Source organism: Triticum urartu, chromosome 3 (assembly GCF_003073215.2).
Source record: "Triticum urartu cultivar G1812 chromosome 3, Tu2.1, whole genome shotgun sequence".
NCBI classification, from domain to species: domain Eukaryota; kingdom Viridiplantae; phylum Streptophyta; class Magnoliopsida; order Poales; family Poaceae; genus Triticum; species Triticum urartu.
This window is the reverse complement of record NC_053024.1, coordinates 51,726,257-51,741,499: the sequence shown is the minus strand read 5'-3', so window position 1 is coordinate 51,741,499 and position 15,243 is coordinate 51,726,257. Positions and strand designations below refer to the sequence as shown.

The following is a 15,243-nucleotide window of genomic DNA, read 5'->3' as shown; positions in this document are numbered from 1 at the left end:
AAAGGATACCACGCATGCACGCACTGTTTAGATGACACTGAAAGTATATACCTGGACAAATGCAGGAAGAATGTGTACCTGGGCCATCGTCGATTTCTTCCGACCAACCATCAATGTCGAAAGAAAGGCAAGCATTTCAAAGGCGAGGCAGATCACCGGAAGAAGCCCGCCATGCGCACCGGTGTTCACGTGCTTGCTATGGTCAATGATTTACACTACGTAATCTTTGGAAAGGGTCCCGGTGGACTAGCTGTTCCGAATGACGCTGAGGGACACGCACCCATGTGGAAGAAGAAATCTATATTTTGGGACCTACCCTACTGGAAAGACCTAGAGGTCCGCTCCTCAATCGACGTGATGCACGTGACGAAGAACCTTTGCGTGAACCTGCTAGGCTTCTTGGGCGTGTATGGGAAGACAAAAGATACACCCGAGGCACGAGAGGACCTGCAACATTTGCACGAAAAAGACGGCATGCCTCCGAAGCAGTATAAAGGTCCTGCCAGCTACGCTCTTACGAAAGAAGAGAAAGAAATCTTCTTTGAATGCCTGCTCAGTATGAAGGTCACGACTGGCTTCTCGTCGAATATAAAGGAAATAATAAATATGCCAGAGAAAAAGTTTCAGAACCTAAAGTCTCATGACTGCCACGTGATTATGACACAACTGCTTCCAGTTGCATTGAGGGGGCTTCTACCGGAAAACGTCCGATTAGCCATTTGTGAAGCTATGTGCATTCCTCAATGCAATCTCTCAGAAGGTGATCGATCCAGAAATCGTACCAAGGCTAAGGAGTGATGTGGCGCAATGTCTTGTCAGTTTCGAGCTGGTGTTCCCACCATCCTTCTTCAATATCATGGCGCACGTCCTAGTTCATCTAGTCGACGAGATTGTCATCCTGGGGCCCGTATTTCTACACAATATGTTCCCTTTTGAGAGGTTCATGGGAGTCCTAAAGAAATATGTCCGTAACCGCGCTAGGCCAGAAGGAAGCATCTCCATGGGCCATCAAACAGAGGATGTTATCGGGTTTTGTGTTGACTTCATTCCTGGCCTTAACAAGATAGGTCTCCCTAAATCGCGGTATGAGGGGAGACTGACTGGAAAAGGCACTCTGGGAAGAGACTCAATAATATGCAGGGACGGATATTCTTGGTCTCAAGCACACTACACAGTTCTACAGAACTCTACCTTGGTGACCCCGTATGTCGATGAACACAAGAACAGTCTGCGCTCCAAACACCCGGAGCAGTGCGACGACTGGATTACATGTGAACACATCAGGACTTTCAGCAGTTGGTTGGAAACACGTCTCAGAGGTGACAACACTGTTTGTGATGAGTTGTACTTGTTGTCCAGGAGACCATCTTTGACTGTATTGACTTACAAAGGATACGAGATAAATGGGAATACATTTTACACGATCGCCCAAGATCAAAAGAGCACCAACCAAAACAGCGGTGTCCGCTTTGATGCAGCAACCGAGAGCGGAAAGGACACATATTATGGTTACATAGTGGACATATGGGAACTTGACTACGGACCTGATTTTAAGGTCCCTTTGTTTAAGTGCAAATGGGTCAATCTGTTAGGCGGCGGGGTACAGGTAGACCCACAGTACGGAATGACAACAGTGGATCTGAAAAATCTTGGGTACACTGACGAACCGTCCGTCCTAGCCAATGATGTGGCACAGGTTATCTATGTGAAGGACATGTCTACCAAACCGAGAAAAAGAAAAGATAAGGAAGCGAATACATCATACGATGAGCCAAAGCGCCACATAGTTCTTTCAGGAAAAAGGGACATCCTGGGAGTGGACGGCAAGACAGACATGTCTGAAGATTATGAAAAGTTTCATGAAATTCCTCCCTTCAATGTCAAGGCTGACCCAAGCATCCTGATAAACAATGAAGATTATCCATGGTTACGGCGCAATAAGCAAATAACACAAGCGAAGAAAAAGTGAAGACTTTCTCCCGTAATAAGCAAATGCTATGTGGGTGAAATTATGATACCATCCCAACTTTCAACTTTTTCAGAGTTCATTTGAAATGCTTTCATGTCTTATGGTTCAAAACTTTGATACTTCGAAAGTGATTGTCCATTTTGTACACGAAGTGCATCAAGTTTTTGTCGTAACCCTCTACTTTTTGGAACATGCTATGTGGGTGAAATGATGATACCATGCCGACTTTCAACCTTTTCAGAGTTCATTTTGAAATGCTTTCCAATTTCAGAGTCATTTAGCTCAAAGAATGAATTAATAGCAAACAGAATGAACTACAAAACTTTTATGAAAATAAAAACAATCAATTAAAATATTATGTTATGATCAACTAAAATAAAACTATAATATTCTTCAATAGCAAAAAGAATATAATTTGTGTGACCTAAAATCAAACTATAAGTATTTAATTGTAAGTATAGATAAAAAATAAATAGCAAAGAAGAAAAAAATTCTAATTTTAGGTAAAGTTATTCATAAAACTAGTGATTCACACAAATTTTAAAAAATACAAATTTAAACTATGCAAAAATTTAAAACTAATGGCACTAACAGAAAGTTTATAATTTTTGTGACCTAAAATCAAAAAGAAATCACTAAAAAACTATAAGTATTTAGTTGTAAGTATAAATAAAAAATAAATAGAAAAAAAATTCTATTTTTATAGTAAATTTATTCATAAACTAGTGATTCACACAAATTTTTGAAAAATTCAAATTTAAACTATTTAAAATTAAAACTAATGGCACTAACAGAAAGTTTATAATTTTTGTGACCTAAAAGCAAAAAGAAATCACTAAAAAACTGTAAGTATTTAGTTGTAAGTAGAAATAAAAAATAAATAGAAAAAAATTTCTAATTTTATAGTAAAGTTATTCATAAACTAGTGATTCACACAAATTTTTAAAAATTCAAATTTAAACTATTTAAAATTTAAAACTAATGGCACTAACAGAAAGTTTATAATTTTTGTGACCTAAAAGCAAAAAGAAATCACTAAAAAACTATAAGTATTTAGTTTTAAGTAGAAATAAAAAAATAAAAAACCAAAAAAATGTAGAAATAAAAAAGAAAAAACCAAAAAAAATGCCACCTACTGGGCCTCCACGGCCTGAATACGACTAGAAACCCTACATGGGTCAGGATTCAGGCCCGCAGAGGCCTGATAGGCCAACAGGCAGTAGCAGATTTAGGCCCGAAAGCCTGCATTAGAGAGGAGCTCGAATGGGGAGGCAGAGCAGGGCTTATAAACCAGTGCCGGCGCCCTTCAGCTAGCGATGTGGGACTAAACTTTTGGGCGCTGGCAGCACAAGGGCATTGGTCCTGGTTGGAGGCACCAACCGGGACTAAAGGGGGCATTGGTCACGGTTCGTGGCACCAACCGTGACCAATGCCCCCCTTTAGTCCCGGTTGGTGCCACCAACCGGGACCAAAGGCCGCCGCTTCCCGCCCTTTGGGCTACTGAAAATTGGCCTTTGGTCCCGGTTCGTGGCACCAACCGGGACCAAAGGGGGGCATTGGTCACGGTTCGTGCCACGAACCGGGACCATTGCTCTGGCTATATATACAACCCTTGCGAAATTTTCGCCAACTGCTCCATTCCCCATCGCCGACGCCGCCAGGCTGCTCGTCCTCCTCGTCGCCGTCGCCGCCGCCGAGCCCTGCCCCTCATCATCGCCTCCGCCACCGCCGAGCCCTGCCCCGACGCCGTCAGGCTGCTCCACTTCGCCGTCCTCGCCGCCGCCGTCGAGCCCTACCCCGACGCCTTCCCGGCCCGCTCCCACTATGAGCTGCCGTGCCGTTCCCCTCCTCTCCTCCTCTCCCCCCGCCGCGCCCTGCCACCGCCGCCAGCCGCGCCCCGACGCCATTGCCCGCCGTGCTCTTGCCGCGCCCCGACGCCGCTGCCCGCCGTGCTCTGCCCGTACGTGCTCCGCTTGCCGCGCCGCCGCTGGTTCGCCGCCACCGCCCGTCGTGTTCTGCCTCGACGCCGCCGCCTGGCCGCGCTCCGCTTGCCGCGCCGCCGCCCGCCTCTGTTAATTTTTTTGAGATATATGTATGCATGTGTGTAGTGTATATATATGTGTATGTATGTGTATGTGTGTGCATCCAGATATGTATATGTATGTGTATGTATGTGTATGTATGCATGTGTGTAGTGTATATGTGTATGTATGTATATGTGTGTACCAGATAACTTCGACATGAGGGGGGTCGATATACCCCCTCCCCGATAACTTCGACATCATGGGGGGAGGGGGTCGCCGAGGGTCGAGGGTCGAGGGTTGCCGAGTGTTCGAGGGATCGAGGGGGCGAGGGTCGGGAACTAGCTAGGGTAGAGGGTCGAGGGTCGCCAAGTGTTCGAGGGGGCGAGGGTCGGGAAGAAGAGGAGAAAAAAAGAAGAGGAAAAAGGAGAAGAAGAGGAGAGGAAGAAAAGAAAGAGGAGAAGAAGAAAGGAATAGAGGAGAAGAAGAAAAAATAGAAAAAAATTCTATTTTTTCTTCTTCTCCTCTATTCCTTTCTTCTTCTCCTCTTTTTTTTCTTCTTTTTTTTCTTCGATCTTCTCCTCTAGCTATTCCTTTCTTCTTCTCCTCTATTGGTCGTCTAGGGGTCGAGGGTTTCAGGGTCGTCGAGGATTCGAGGGGTCGAGGATCGCCGAGGGGTCAAGAGAGGTTTCCTAGTGTCAAAGTATTGAAGAAATCCATGCCTTCATCATTAGCCGGAAGTAACCAGGGCATGTTGGTACGAAGTTCTGCAAAGTTGTTTTGGAATGGAGTCCCGGATAGAATAATCCGCCTTTTGGTACCAATTCAGCAAAGGCCTTCCAAATAGCGATATTCGGAAGGCTCTTGCTGAACTTTGTACCAAAAGGCGGATTATCCTATCTGGGAGTCCGTTCCAGAACAACTTTGAAGAGCTTCGTACCATCATGCACATGTTACTTTCGCCTAATGATGAAGACATGGTTTTGTTGAATCCTGAGACACTACGCAACCTCCCGACCCCTCGGCGATCCTATCGAACATGAGAGGAAGAAGAGGATAAAAAAAGAAGAGGAAGAAGAAAAATAAGAGGAGAAGAAAGAATAGAGGAATTCTTTCTTCTCCTCTTATTTTTCTTCTTCTTCCTCTTTTTTTTATCGGGAACGAGGGTCGTCGAGGGACATAGATGTAGTGTCGTCGTTGTCGATATATACCCCCTCCCGATAGCTTACTATGATTAGGTAGCTAGTTCTACGTTTGGCACTAATATATCCATCTATCATGTTTGAATAATAATTGCCATGTTGTAAATATTTGTAGAAACTATGGACATCGCCCTAGACGAAGCAACAAAAGAAGCGTTGTTGAGGGACATAATCGCAGAAGGAAGTGATGCCATCTCGTTGTTTCTCAACGAAACCGATGGTCTGGAAGGAGAGGGTGAACAAGCTGGCTACGGTGACCTAATGCCGGTGCAAGAAGAAGAACATGAGGACGGCTCCGGTGACCGAACCGAGTCCGGCCAGGTATATATATTAGTTAAGCCTATGCTGACTAGCTGAAGTCTTTGTTCTTTTTTCTAGCCCTCCGGATTGAGCACAACTTCGGTAAAGAGACGAGGCCCGAAGAAAAAGTTGAGCTCAGATGAAAAGTTTGAGATCATAGCAATCGCGCCCGACGGCCAACCTATTGAACCCCTCCGGACAAAGAGCGCATTTGTTGCTCAGTGCGGGGTTTTGGTTAGGGACAAGATCCCGATAAGCATCCAGCAATGGTTTAAGCCGGCTACAGAAGACCCTGAGGTCTCTTATGTCAATGATATGCAGAAAAATGATCTTTGGACTGAGCTGAAGTCAAATTTCACCCTACCGCCTGAGGATAATCCAGAGAACCCAGTTAAAGAGAAATTAATCAAGTCTTTTGCTCTGAAGAGGATGGCAGAACTATTCAGGAGGTGGAAGAAAGAGCTGAATAAGTTTGTCGAAAATAATGAGACACCAGAATTTAAGGGCAGATATGAGAATATCAGAGATCACTGGCCCGCATTTGTGGCCCACAAGACATCGGAAAAGAGTAAGAAGATTGTCGGCGACAAACAAGCAAAATGCTGCGAAGAAGAAGCTCACCATCGCACGGGGTCAGGTGGCTACCTCGTAGCCCGGCCTAAGTGGGCCAAGACTGAGAATGATCTGGTTCATAAAGGGATCGAACCAGAGACAATTAACTGGCCAGACCGTTGCCGGACTTGGTTCTTCGGGGCTGGCGGAACTGGACCCTGTAACAGGGAAGTGCATTTGGACGAACGATCAAATGGACATACCAGTCAGTAAGCTTAAGCAGTATATCGAAGCAGCGCAGGAAGGGACGTTCTTTCCAGACAGAGAGAATGACGAGCTCACAATGGCCCTCGGGAATCCTGAGCACCCTGGACGGACACGAGGCACGCCAGGCTCCATTCCGTGGAAGGTTGGGTTTCCGGACGCAGGCGGTTACAAATCCCATGAGAGGAGGAAAAAAGTGCAGCAGACCCAAATGCAGGCGCTGCAAGCAAGGGTAGACGCGATAGAGGAACGAGAAGCAAATCGCAGCAAACGTACTGCCGAAGCCTCCCCCGAAGCTACCCCACCATCTCAGCGCAGAAGCAGCGTGGCTTCCACCGAGCTGCTTCAGCCGGAGCATGACTTGACGGCTCCTGCCAGCTATCCCGTGGATGCTATAACAGAGTCTCAAAATTGCCACCTTATGACGCAATGGATGAATTTGAAGGTCAAGGCGGCTGTTGGCTCTGTTTTTCCTACTGAACCCGGCACAACTTTTCACTGCCGGCCGATTCCAGAAGGATATGCTAGGGTGATGGTGGATGAGATAACGGAGGGATTTGAGGACCTCCACCTTGACCACCCTACCGGTGAAGGGGAGACTCGGCTGGGGTCTGCTCTGAAGACTCCATGCCTATGGCGGAAGGAGCTCATCAACCTTCCGAACTGGACGCCTCCTCCTCCTCCTCCTCCTCCTCCTCCTCTGGCGAGTCAGGGCACTCCGCCTCCACCGCCTCCTCCTCCGGCGAGTGACGATCAGGGCCCTCGGCCGGCTCCTTCTCCGGCGCGCGGTGGCACTCCGCCTCCTTCTCCGCCTGCGCCGACGCGCCCGAGCAGCCAGCCTCCTCCTTCTCCGCCTCGTCAGCAAGGGCGGAAGAGACCTGCCGCTGCTCCAGCTGCTCCGGCGCGTCGTAGTCCTTCTCCTCCGCCTCTTAAGCAAGTAAAGAAGACAACCGCTACGTCTGCTCGGTCGGCGTCTAGCAGTACAATCAGAGGCGGGAGGACATACAGATTCGGTCCTTCTCTGAAGACTCCAGAAAGTTACCATACGAGAGGACCCAGGAGGAGAACGCCGAGATCGCGCGAGAAGAAGTGAAGAAATTCTTTGAAGGGGTGAAAGCAAAGAAACATCCACCTCCGGAGGAGAAGGTAGATCGGGTGAAAGTGAAGCGCACTCTGGCTGCCCTAACAAAACCACCGAAGTCTGATTCGCCGAAAGGAAACTATGACCGCATTATTGGAAAGGAATTTGCCGAAGCGGAGCGGTCGGGAAGTACTGTCAGTGATCAAAGGCTGAAAGAACGACGAGCTGGGAAACAAATTGCCCAGCTCGGCGAACAAGCGAAGCAATCGTGCCCCCCGCTCAAGGTGCCTAGCCACAACGTCGATAATGATCCGAGGATGGTGCCCGGTTATAGCAATCTTGCAGATTACCTGCCCGACGAAGTACATTATGAACCCATGGACGTGCAGATACAAAGATACAAGTACGGGAAGCCTCTCGTCAAAGATGAAAGATCTCTATCAACGATGATGCGAAGATTGCATGATTGGTACTTGAAAATCTGCAGAGACTCTGGGGGGAGGAGTACTTTGTATGCGAGAGTTAAACCGGAGCATGACCTCGTTGGAATTGATCTGTTGCCTGTTCCATTTGAGGAGTTCTATCAGTTCTTCAATCAATTGGCCCTCGATAAAGCAACTGTCACCTGCTACTGTCTGTAAGTAGTACTACTTCTGTCATTAAGTTTCTCTATATAGCTTAGCTCTTTCATTGCATGTATTTATAATCATCCTCACTATATTATGCAGATTGAAGATCATCGAATTGAAGAAAAGACAAGTCGGTGATATTGGGTTCATTAACACATATCTCATAGATGCAACTCAGGTTAAATTTCATGCCGCAGAAACCGAGGCCAGCATGCTACATTCGTTGATAATAAATCAAAACAAAGATATAATACTCTTTCCTTACAACTTCAAGTGAGTGTTACTGTCTTGTGCGTATTCGGTTTCCCTTATATATTAGTCAAGGTTATAGTAATGTAATTGATGAGTTATGTATGCGTGTGCAGTTTCCAATATATTCTCCTACATATTAAGCTTGAGCAGGGACTAGTAACCGTCTTAGACTCAAGACGAAAAGATCCCAAGGACTATGCAGACATGACTCAAATACTCGAGAAGTAAATTAAATCGATCATTATCCACCATATCAGCAACTTTGTTCATTTCCTGATATATCAAGTAATTGTCTTCTTTGTTCGGCAGGGTTTGGAGAAAATTCACCAGAAAAGCTCCGGGACTGCCGAAGGAGCTGCAATTTAGACACCCGAAAGTAAGTACTAGCTATAGTAGCATTTTAAGCGCATCTACTAGTCATTCAAGCGCTAGTTTCATCAATACCATTTGGCATTCTTGCTTATCAGTTTGATTAACCTCTATTTCTTGTAAAGTGGTTGTGGCAGGAACAAGGGAATGATTTCTGTGGATACTATGTTTGCGAGTCCATCCGCCACACGACCTGTGAGCGGTGCTACACTGACGAACAATATGAAGTACGTAAATAACAACATTCACAATTTTATTTTATTACCAGCATTTGTGTTGAGTTTCATTCATTCATATATATATATATGTATTGACCCCCTTCTTTAAATTAGATGTTTCGGAAGCGGGATGAACTCCTAGCACCAGCTCGCAGCGTGGAATTCAAGAGGAATTGGCGGCATTCTTTCTTGACCACGTGATCCCTGAAGACAGAGAATTCTATGTTGACCCTCAGTCCGTATGATTATATTTGTAAGAGATAATTACTGTATATATGTAGCCGATAGTGTCAGATAGATATACGAGAACTTGTTGTTCGACCAATCTCTCGGAGAAGGAGAGGTGGTCGATATCACTTCTCTCTGTATGCATATATGTTCATCACGATCTTCTGTTTCCTTCGTTTGCTTACTAGCTAGCCAGCGTGTCTAGTCCTCTCTATACGTATGTATAGTACGTAGCGTCGACCAAGCACGGACATAAGAGAGGACACTTCTCTCTAGTAATTATAGCTAGCTAACACAATATATGAAACACCTAAATTAACCCCCCAAAACCCCCAACCCCCCCCCCCTTTCAAAAAAAAACCCAGCCACAGAAATGCTGACGCGTGGATGCCTATTGGTCCCGGTTGGTGCCACCAACCGGGACCAAAGGGTCTCCTGACTGGGCTCTGCGCACTGCCCACGTGGAGGGCCTTTAGTCCCGGTTCTGGATTGAACCGGGACTAAAGGGAGGAGGTATTAGTACCGACACTTTAGTCCCGGTTCAGGAACCGGGACTAAAGGCCCTTACGAACCGGGACTATAGGCCCTTTTTCTACCAGTGACACCTCACAGCGGGCGTCGCCGTTGAGGTCGGCGACGAGCGGCGGCAGAAGGCGGTCCATGTCTTCCGGAACGAGAAGTCGCCCTCGTGCTGCCGGAGGAGGAGAGGGATGGGTCAGCTAGCGTTCCGGATCGAATCGGAGAGGGGGGAGGAGGGCTGACCTAGAGCAAGAAGAAGACGGTGAAGGCGGCGAGGAGGAGGATCCCGTGGTCGCGCTTCCGCATCTTGGCGGTGGCGAGGAGCTCCGGCGACCGCCTACCGAAGGGATCTCGGAGAGGGAGGGGGCGAAGAAAGTAGAGTGTACCAGCGGCGGCCACCGCTGGAGTATGAGGGAGAGACGAGGAAAGTGAGAGAGGGGGAAAGTGAGGGAGAGAGGAGGGATTCAGCTGAGGATACGGGGATTTCACCTACCTCGTACTTAGTAGTAGCGAGGGGTGTAAAACCGCGCTACTACTATCAACTTAGTAGTAGCGCGGGTTTGTACCCCTCGCTACTACTATGGCATGTCCCGGGAGGGCACGGTAGAAACCGCTTAGTAGTAGCGAGGGTTAAAAACCCGCGCTACTAGTATCAAGTTAGTAGTAGCGAGGGTTAAAAACCCGCGCTACTAGTAAGTAGCAGTAGCGAGGGTTATAAACCCTCGCTACTAGTAAGCGTCTGTCTATAAGCTTTTCCCTAGTAGTGAAGCATGGCGTTGAGCTAAAGACATAAATGTCAAATTTATCGATTGAATAATATGTACATTTGTATACTAATGTAATTTGGAGTATGTTAGTATAATTATTGTAGGTATTATATTCTCAGTGGTTTGATTTGAAGGTGCTATTTTTTCATCCCGTTACAACGCACGGGCCTTTTTGCTAGTAGTCTATAACACATGTAAGAGCATCTCTAACACAACAACAATAGCGCGCGCGGAGCGTTTTCACACGCTCAAGCATGCACGGAAAATTTCGGCGCGATAAAAAATCGCGCGCGGGAAAACGGACCGGCGCGCGGCAGTTTTGGACGGGGCGCGCTCTATAAAACGCGCGTGCCCATGCCGTCACCGCACACTCGAGCGTAGCTGCCCCCTTCTCCTCCCTCCCCGCCGCCCTCTAGTTCCTCGCACCCGGCGCCCCACCGCGCCGCCTTCTCCGACGCTTTCTCCCCCGCCGCCGGCATGCATCCGCGCCGCCGAAGCGCCTCCGGCTACCGCGGCGTCCGCGTCCGCCCTTCCGGCGCATTCTATGCGGAGATCCGCTCCGGTGGCACGCTTCTCGTTCTCGGGACGTTCAAGACTGCGCACGAGGCTGCCCACGCGTACGACGCGGCGACGTGGCGCCTCTCAAGGCCTCGCGCACAGATGAACTTCCAGGACGTCTGGACATGCAAGCAGGTGCATGACCTCGCCCCTCCGCCGCGGCTAGTAACTGACGCCGACCTTCAGGAACACCATCGGCAGCAGCGCCGCCTCCTCATCGCCGAGGCGGACGAGCGAGCCATGGCGGAGTGGCGCCAGCGCCACCCGGAGGATGTCGCCAACGAGAGCACCTTCTGGGCGGAGAGGATGGCAAGGCGGCGCGCGGAACGGGCGGACATGCGTCGTTGAAAGGCACTGGCGATATCGCAGTGTGACAGACATCATTCTTCTCCGACAACGACGATCGGTGGGAAGACGTGTTTCTTGATATGTCAGACGACACAAGCGAGGAGGAGGAGGACGACGACTCAGAGTAGTCACCGTAGTTTCTAGTTTTATATTTGCATCGGACTAGTTTGTACTGTTTGGTTGAACTTTTCTATTTGTATCGTTGAATTTATCTATGTAGTCGAACTAGTTTGTGTTCTGCTTTCTCGCGTGCGCCCTTTTTTTGCAACGTCTGTTGGAATGGGTCGCGCACGCGCAATATTTTGCAGCCGCTGCTGAAGCCAGCGCCCTGCCGCGCGCAAAAAACAGCTATTTTTGCGCGCAAAAACTGTTTTAGCGCGCCGCTCGTTGCACGACTGTTAGAGATGCTCTAAGCATTGACGCCTGTAGAAGCCAAACAAGGTTTATACATTGCAGAATATTTAATTAACTCAACAAAGGCTAACTTAAACAATAAAGAAGCCCAAGAAAACCAAAAACAATTGCATCAGAATGGAGTTTTAAAAAAGCAAAACTATTTTTTTGAGTGGTTTTTAAACGCAAAACTAGGAGGTGCCTGTTGCCGGGAATTCAGGACGAGAAGTCCGGGCCTTCGATGGACAAAAAACAGGGCGGCTATTTCCATAGGAATGCCCTACTATATGGCCCAACCAACGCAGCCGCAAAACCCTCGCTGAGTCGTCGCCCTGATCGCTCGTCAAATCTCTTCTTCGATCGCCGGCGGGCGGCACCATAGGCGACACTGTGAGCGACATACTCTGAATCCACCGTGCTATGCACGGACTACTTCTCCTGCCTTTTGCTTTTTAATGTAATCTGCGCCGGCTGGGTGCTGTTGGGTTTGGGTGCGAGAGGCTAGGTAGATCTACAAGGGTATTGATCAGTTCATGGCCTATATCATCATAATCGGATTTAGGTCATAACTGAATGCTGATCCATGTCTTGTAAGATACTCCAGAACCTTGTGATGCCATATCATCTGAACTCTTGGTGTTTATATTTTGTCATAAATATACAATTTGGTAAGAGGGATTCGCACATTATGTGATGCCAGTTGACATCACAAAGTATGTGTAGCGCCACCACCGAGCAGAGTGGTCCGCACATACATACATACATACATACATACATATACGTTTATTGCGCTGCTAGATCTGCCATATATCATGATATTTGTATTTGTTATCCGTTTAATTTTAATTCTCTGCTACATTGACATTGCTATATCATTTGAAGGATATAAAAACTTATATCTACCCCCAAAAAAGACTTATATCTGAAATGTACACAGTGGGGAAAAAAGATGCATGGTTGGGCTTTGAGATATTTATAGGCTAACGTGAATGGAGGGTCGTTTCTAGAAGAAGAAAGCACTAACATTTGGTTTTCTGTTTGAATAAATCCTCCTAATTCCTTGGTCTTTCTACCAACAATCCTCCTCTGATCATTGGCTACTTTTTTCAGTGAATGTCCTCTGCTTCAACGACGTGTTTGCATCTCTTACTCTATTTGTGTTTGTCAGTTGTCCATAGATGGCAAAGTAATTATTGTATGTATATATATAGGGTAACGCTATTCTAAGCGTGAGTGTAGAATAGCTTATTCTACACCCTGTAGTAACGCTATGTACAAAATCTAGTAAAACGGTGTACAAAATGTAGTAATTCGGAAAATATTTTTTATCATCTATGTTTGTAATTTACTACATTTTTATGAAAATTACTATATTTTACATAGTGTGTTACCATATTTTGTATGTACCGTTACTAGGGTGTAGAATAAGCTATTCTACACTCACGCTTAGTTTAGCATTACTCTATATATTTCTATATTTACAAATGGGCTAAAACATTTCCCCTATTGATATTCAAAACCGTTGGCTGAGTTGAATATCCAAAAATATATATCAACATCCACTATAGAGAAATGCATGCACTACCCCCACATTATGCATTTGTTGTTCATTGCGGTGTATGTATCCTAGAATTGATCAAGTGCACTGGATAAAATTGGATAGTAAAGATATACCCTGCATGAAGAAAGGGAGGGAGCATATTTATCACAAATATGAGCTACTAAAAGTTTCGTGTTGATTTAGTGTTTCATAGCTTGCGTTGTTGTGCTAATTACCTTGTGGTTTACCCTTAAATTTGACTACTAATCTGAAGTTATTTTCCATATGGGGATCTCTTGGTAGTGGGTACAGTCTACAAAAAATTTGTGGTTGTTCCATCTTTTTAAAACAGCTGTTGGAAGATACTGATATGCATATTTCTGGCCAAGTGTTACCATTTCGTAAGAACTGAACTACAACAGTTGTAAAGCCTGAAAGTTTAGTTGACTTTATTTTACTCCTGGCAGGCAGCAGGAACCAGATAGTTGAGAAGAAACATAGGGAACTAATAAATAGCATGGCGACCACCAATGAGTTATCGATGAAGCTCCTGATCGACACCAAGTCTCAGAAGGTGTGCTTTGCCGAGGCCGGCAGCGACGTCGTGGAGTTCCTCTCCGGCCTCCTCTCCCTGCCGCTGGGCACCGTGACCACCCTGCTCACCAAAGAGCGCATGGTGGGCAGCATCGGCAACGTGGTCGGCAGCATGGAGAAGCTGGACGCAAACTACAAGAGCAAGGAGCTGCGCCTCAGCCCGGAAGTTGGCCCTGCCATGCTCTCCCGCCTGCAGCAGCTGCTGAGCGCGCAGCTCACCAACGGCGATGTCACACACCGTAACACTAGAAACTCGTACAATGAGCATAGCAGTGAATACGCGGCCGCGATGCTCGCCCCCGCCAGAGCCTACGGGAACGTGGCTCCCGCCGCAGCAGCCACGACCACGGTGCTACCTGCGTCCACATACACGGTCCGGGACGACCTCTCGGTGACGCCGGCGTCTTTTTTCACGACGATCCCTATGCTGGGCATCACGCGGTTTGCACAGTGCGGCGTCAAGGACTTCAGCGTGATGCAGGAGAAGACAGTGAAGATCGGCAAGGAAGAGGTACTTCTACTTGGTGTAGTGCCTTAATTTCTTCCGAGCCTTTGAACTTTAGGTGGTGATTTTTCCCTGAACTGAACCGATAATTGATTTTAATGCGTTGGATTTTGAAATGTAGGCGCTGGGAATACTCGCTACTTCCCTCAAGTCGAAGACCGTCCTGACTGACGTCTTCCTGCCGAAGAAGAATGCTCGCTGCAAGAGAGAACCTCCTGAGGAAGTCATTCAGTTATGAACGAGTCCACAAACTTATTGATAGTGTTACGAGAGAAAGGAGATAGATTTCCATATGACTTTGTATTGTTATAGTAGTACTTGCTTGTTTAGCCGTGATGCTTCTTTGGTTTCTGTTGTGATTCTGCCAAAGTGCATATGAATTAATACAGGGACATTTCAATAATCCTAGTTACTACCTTTGCTTGGTGAGGAGCATTTTGTTAGAATTGCCAATTCACTCGAGATTTGAACTATGTTCCGACCATTTTAACTTTGTTTAATAATCCTAGTTACTACCTTTGCTTAATAAAGTTAGGGCAGGTTTTTCTCCGGGATTCCATTAATCAGTACAGAGCCATGAGGAGCAGAGGGATATAACAGAAAAGCAAGCTATCCTATTGCATGACCAGTTTTGGAGCAAGACATATCAGCATATCTAGATACCACAGCCTTTTTTTTCTTGAATTATTTGGATTGCTTACCACATGTGTCACGTTGTCTCTAGATACCATAGCCTTTGCGCTTCATACCCAAGTTGACAGGAAGCACGCTCGGGATCAGGGGTTTAAAAGAAAAACCGGTTGGTGAGTAGGAGCTGCTGATGTAGTTCTCTGAGTCCATTCTCCATTCTCTATAGGGAAAATGCATATGCTACTTCCATATGATCAGTGGCAAATCCAGAAAAAAAAATGAAGGCTGGGCTCAAAGTTAAGTT

General features: G+C 46.7%; 1 protein-coding gene across 1 annotated transcript; it reads left to right on the top strand.

Moving 5' to 3' along the window:
- Nucleotides 1-13,727: 13,727 nt before the first annotated feature.
- On the top strand, nucleotides 13,728-14,547 carry LOC125546643. The gene is made up of 2 exons (XM_048710820.1): nucleotides 13,728-14,315; nucleotides 14,431-14,547. The coding sequence occupies exons 1-2, from the start codon at nucleotides 13,728-13,730 to the stop codon at nucleotides 14,545-14,547; spliced, it is 705 nt and encodes a 234-aa protein (XP_048566777.1).
- The last annotated feature ends 696 nt before the right edge of the window (nucleotides 14,548-15,243 follow it).

Bases quoted from the DNA above. Each gene is read 5' to 3' on its own strand.
- LOC125546643 (XM_048710820.1), top strand. From the start codon at position 13,728: ATGGCGACCACCAATGAGTTATCGATGAAGCTCCTGATCGACACCAAG. The intron at 14,316-14,430 runs GTACTTCTACTT...TTTGAAATGTAG, and splicing joins TGAAGATCGGCAAGGAAGAG to GCGCTGGGAATACTCGCTAC.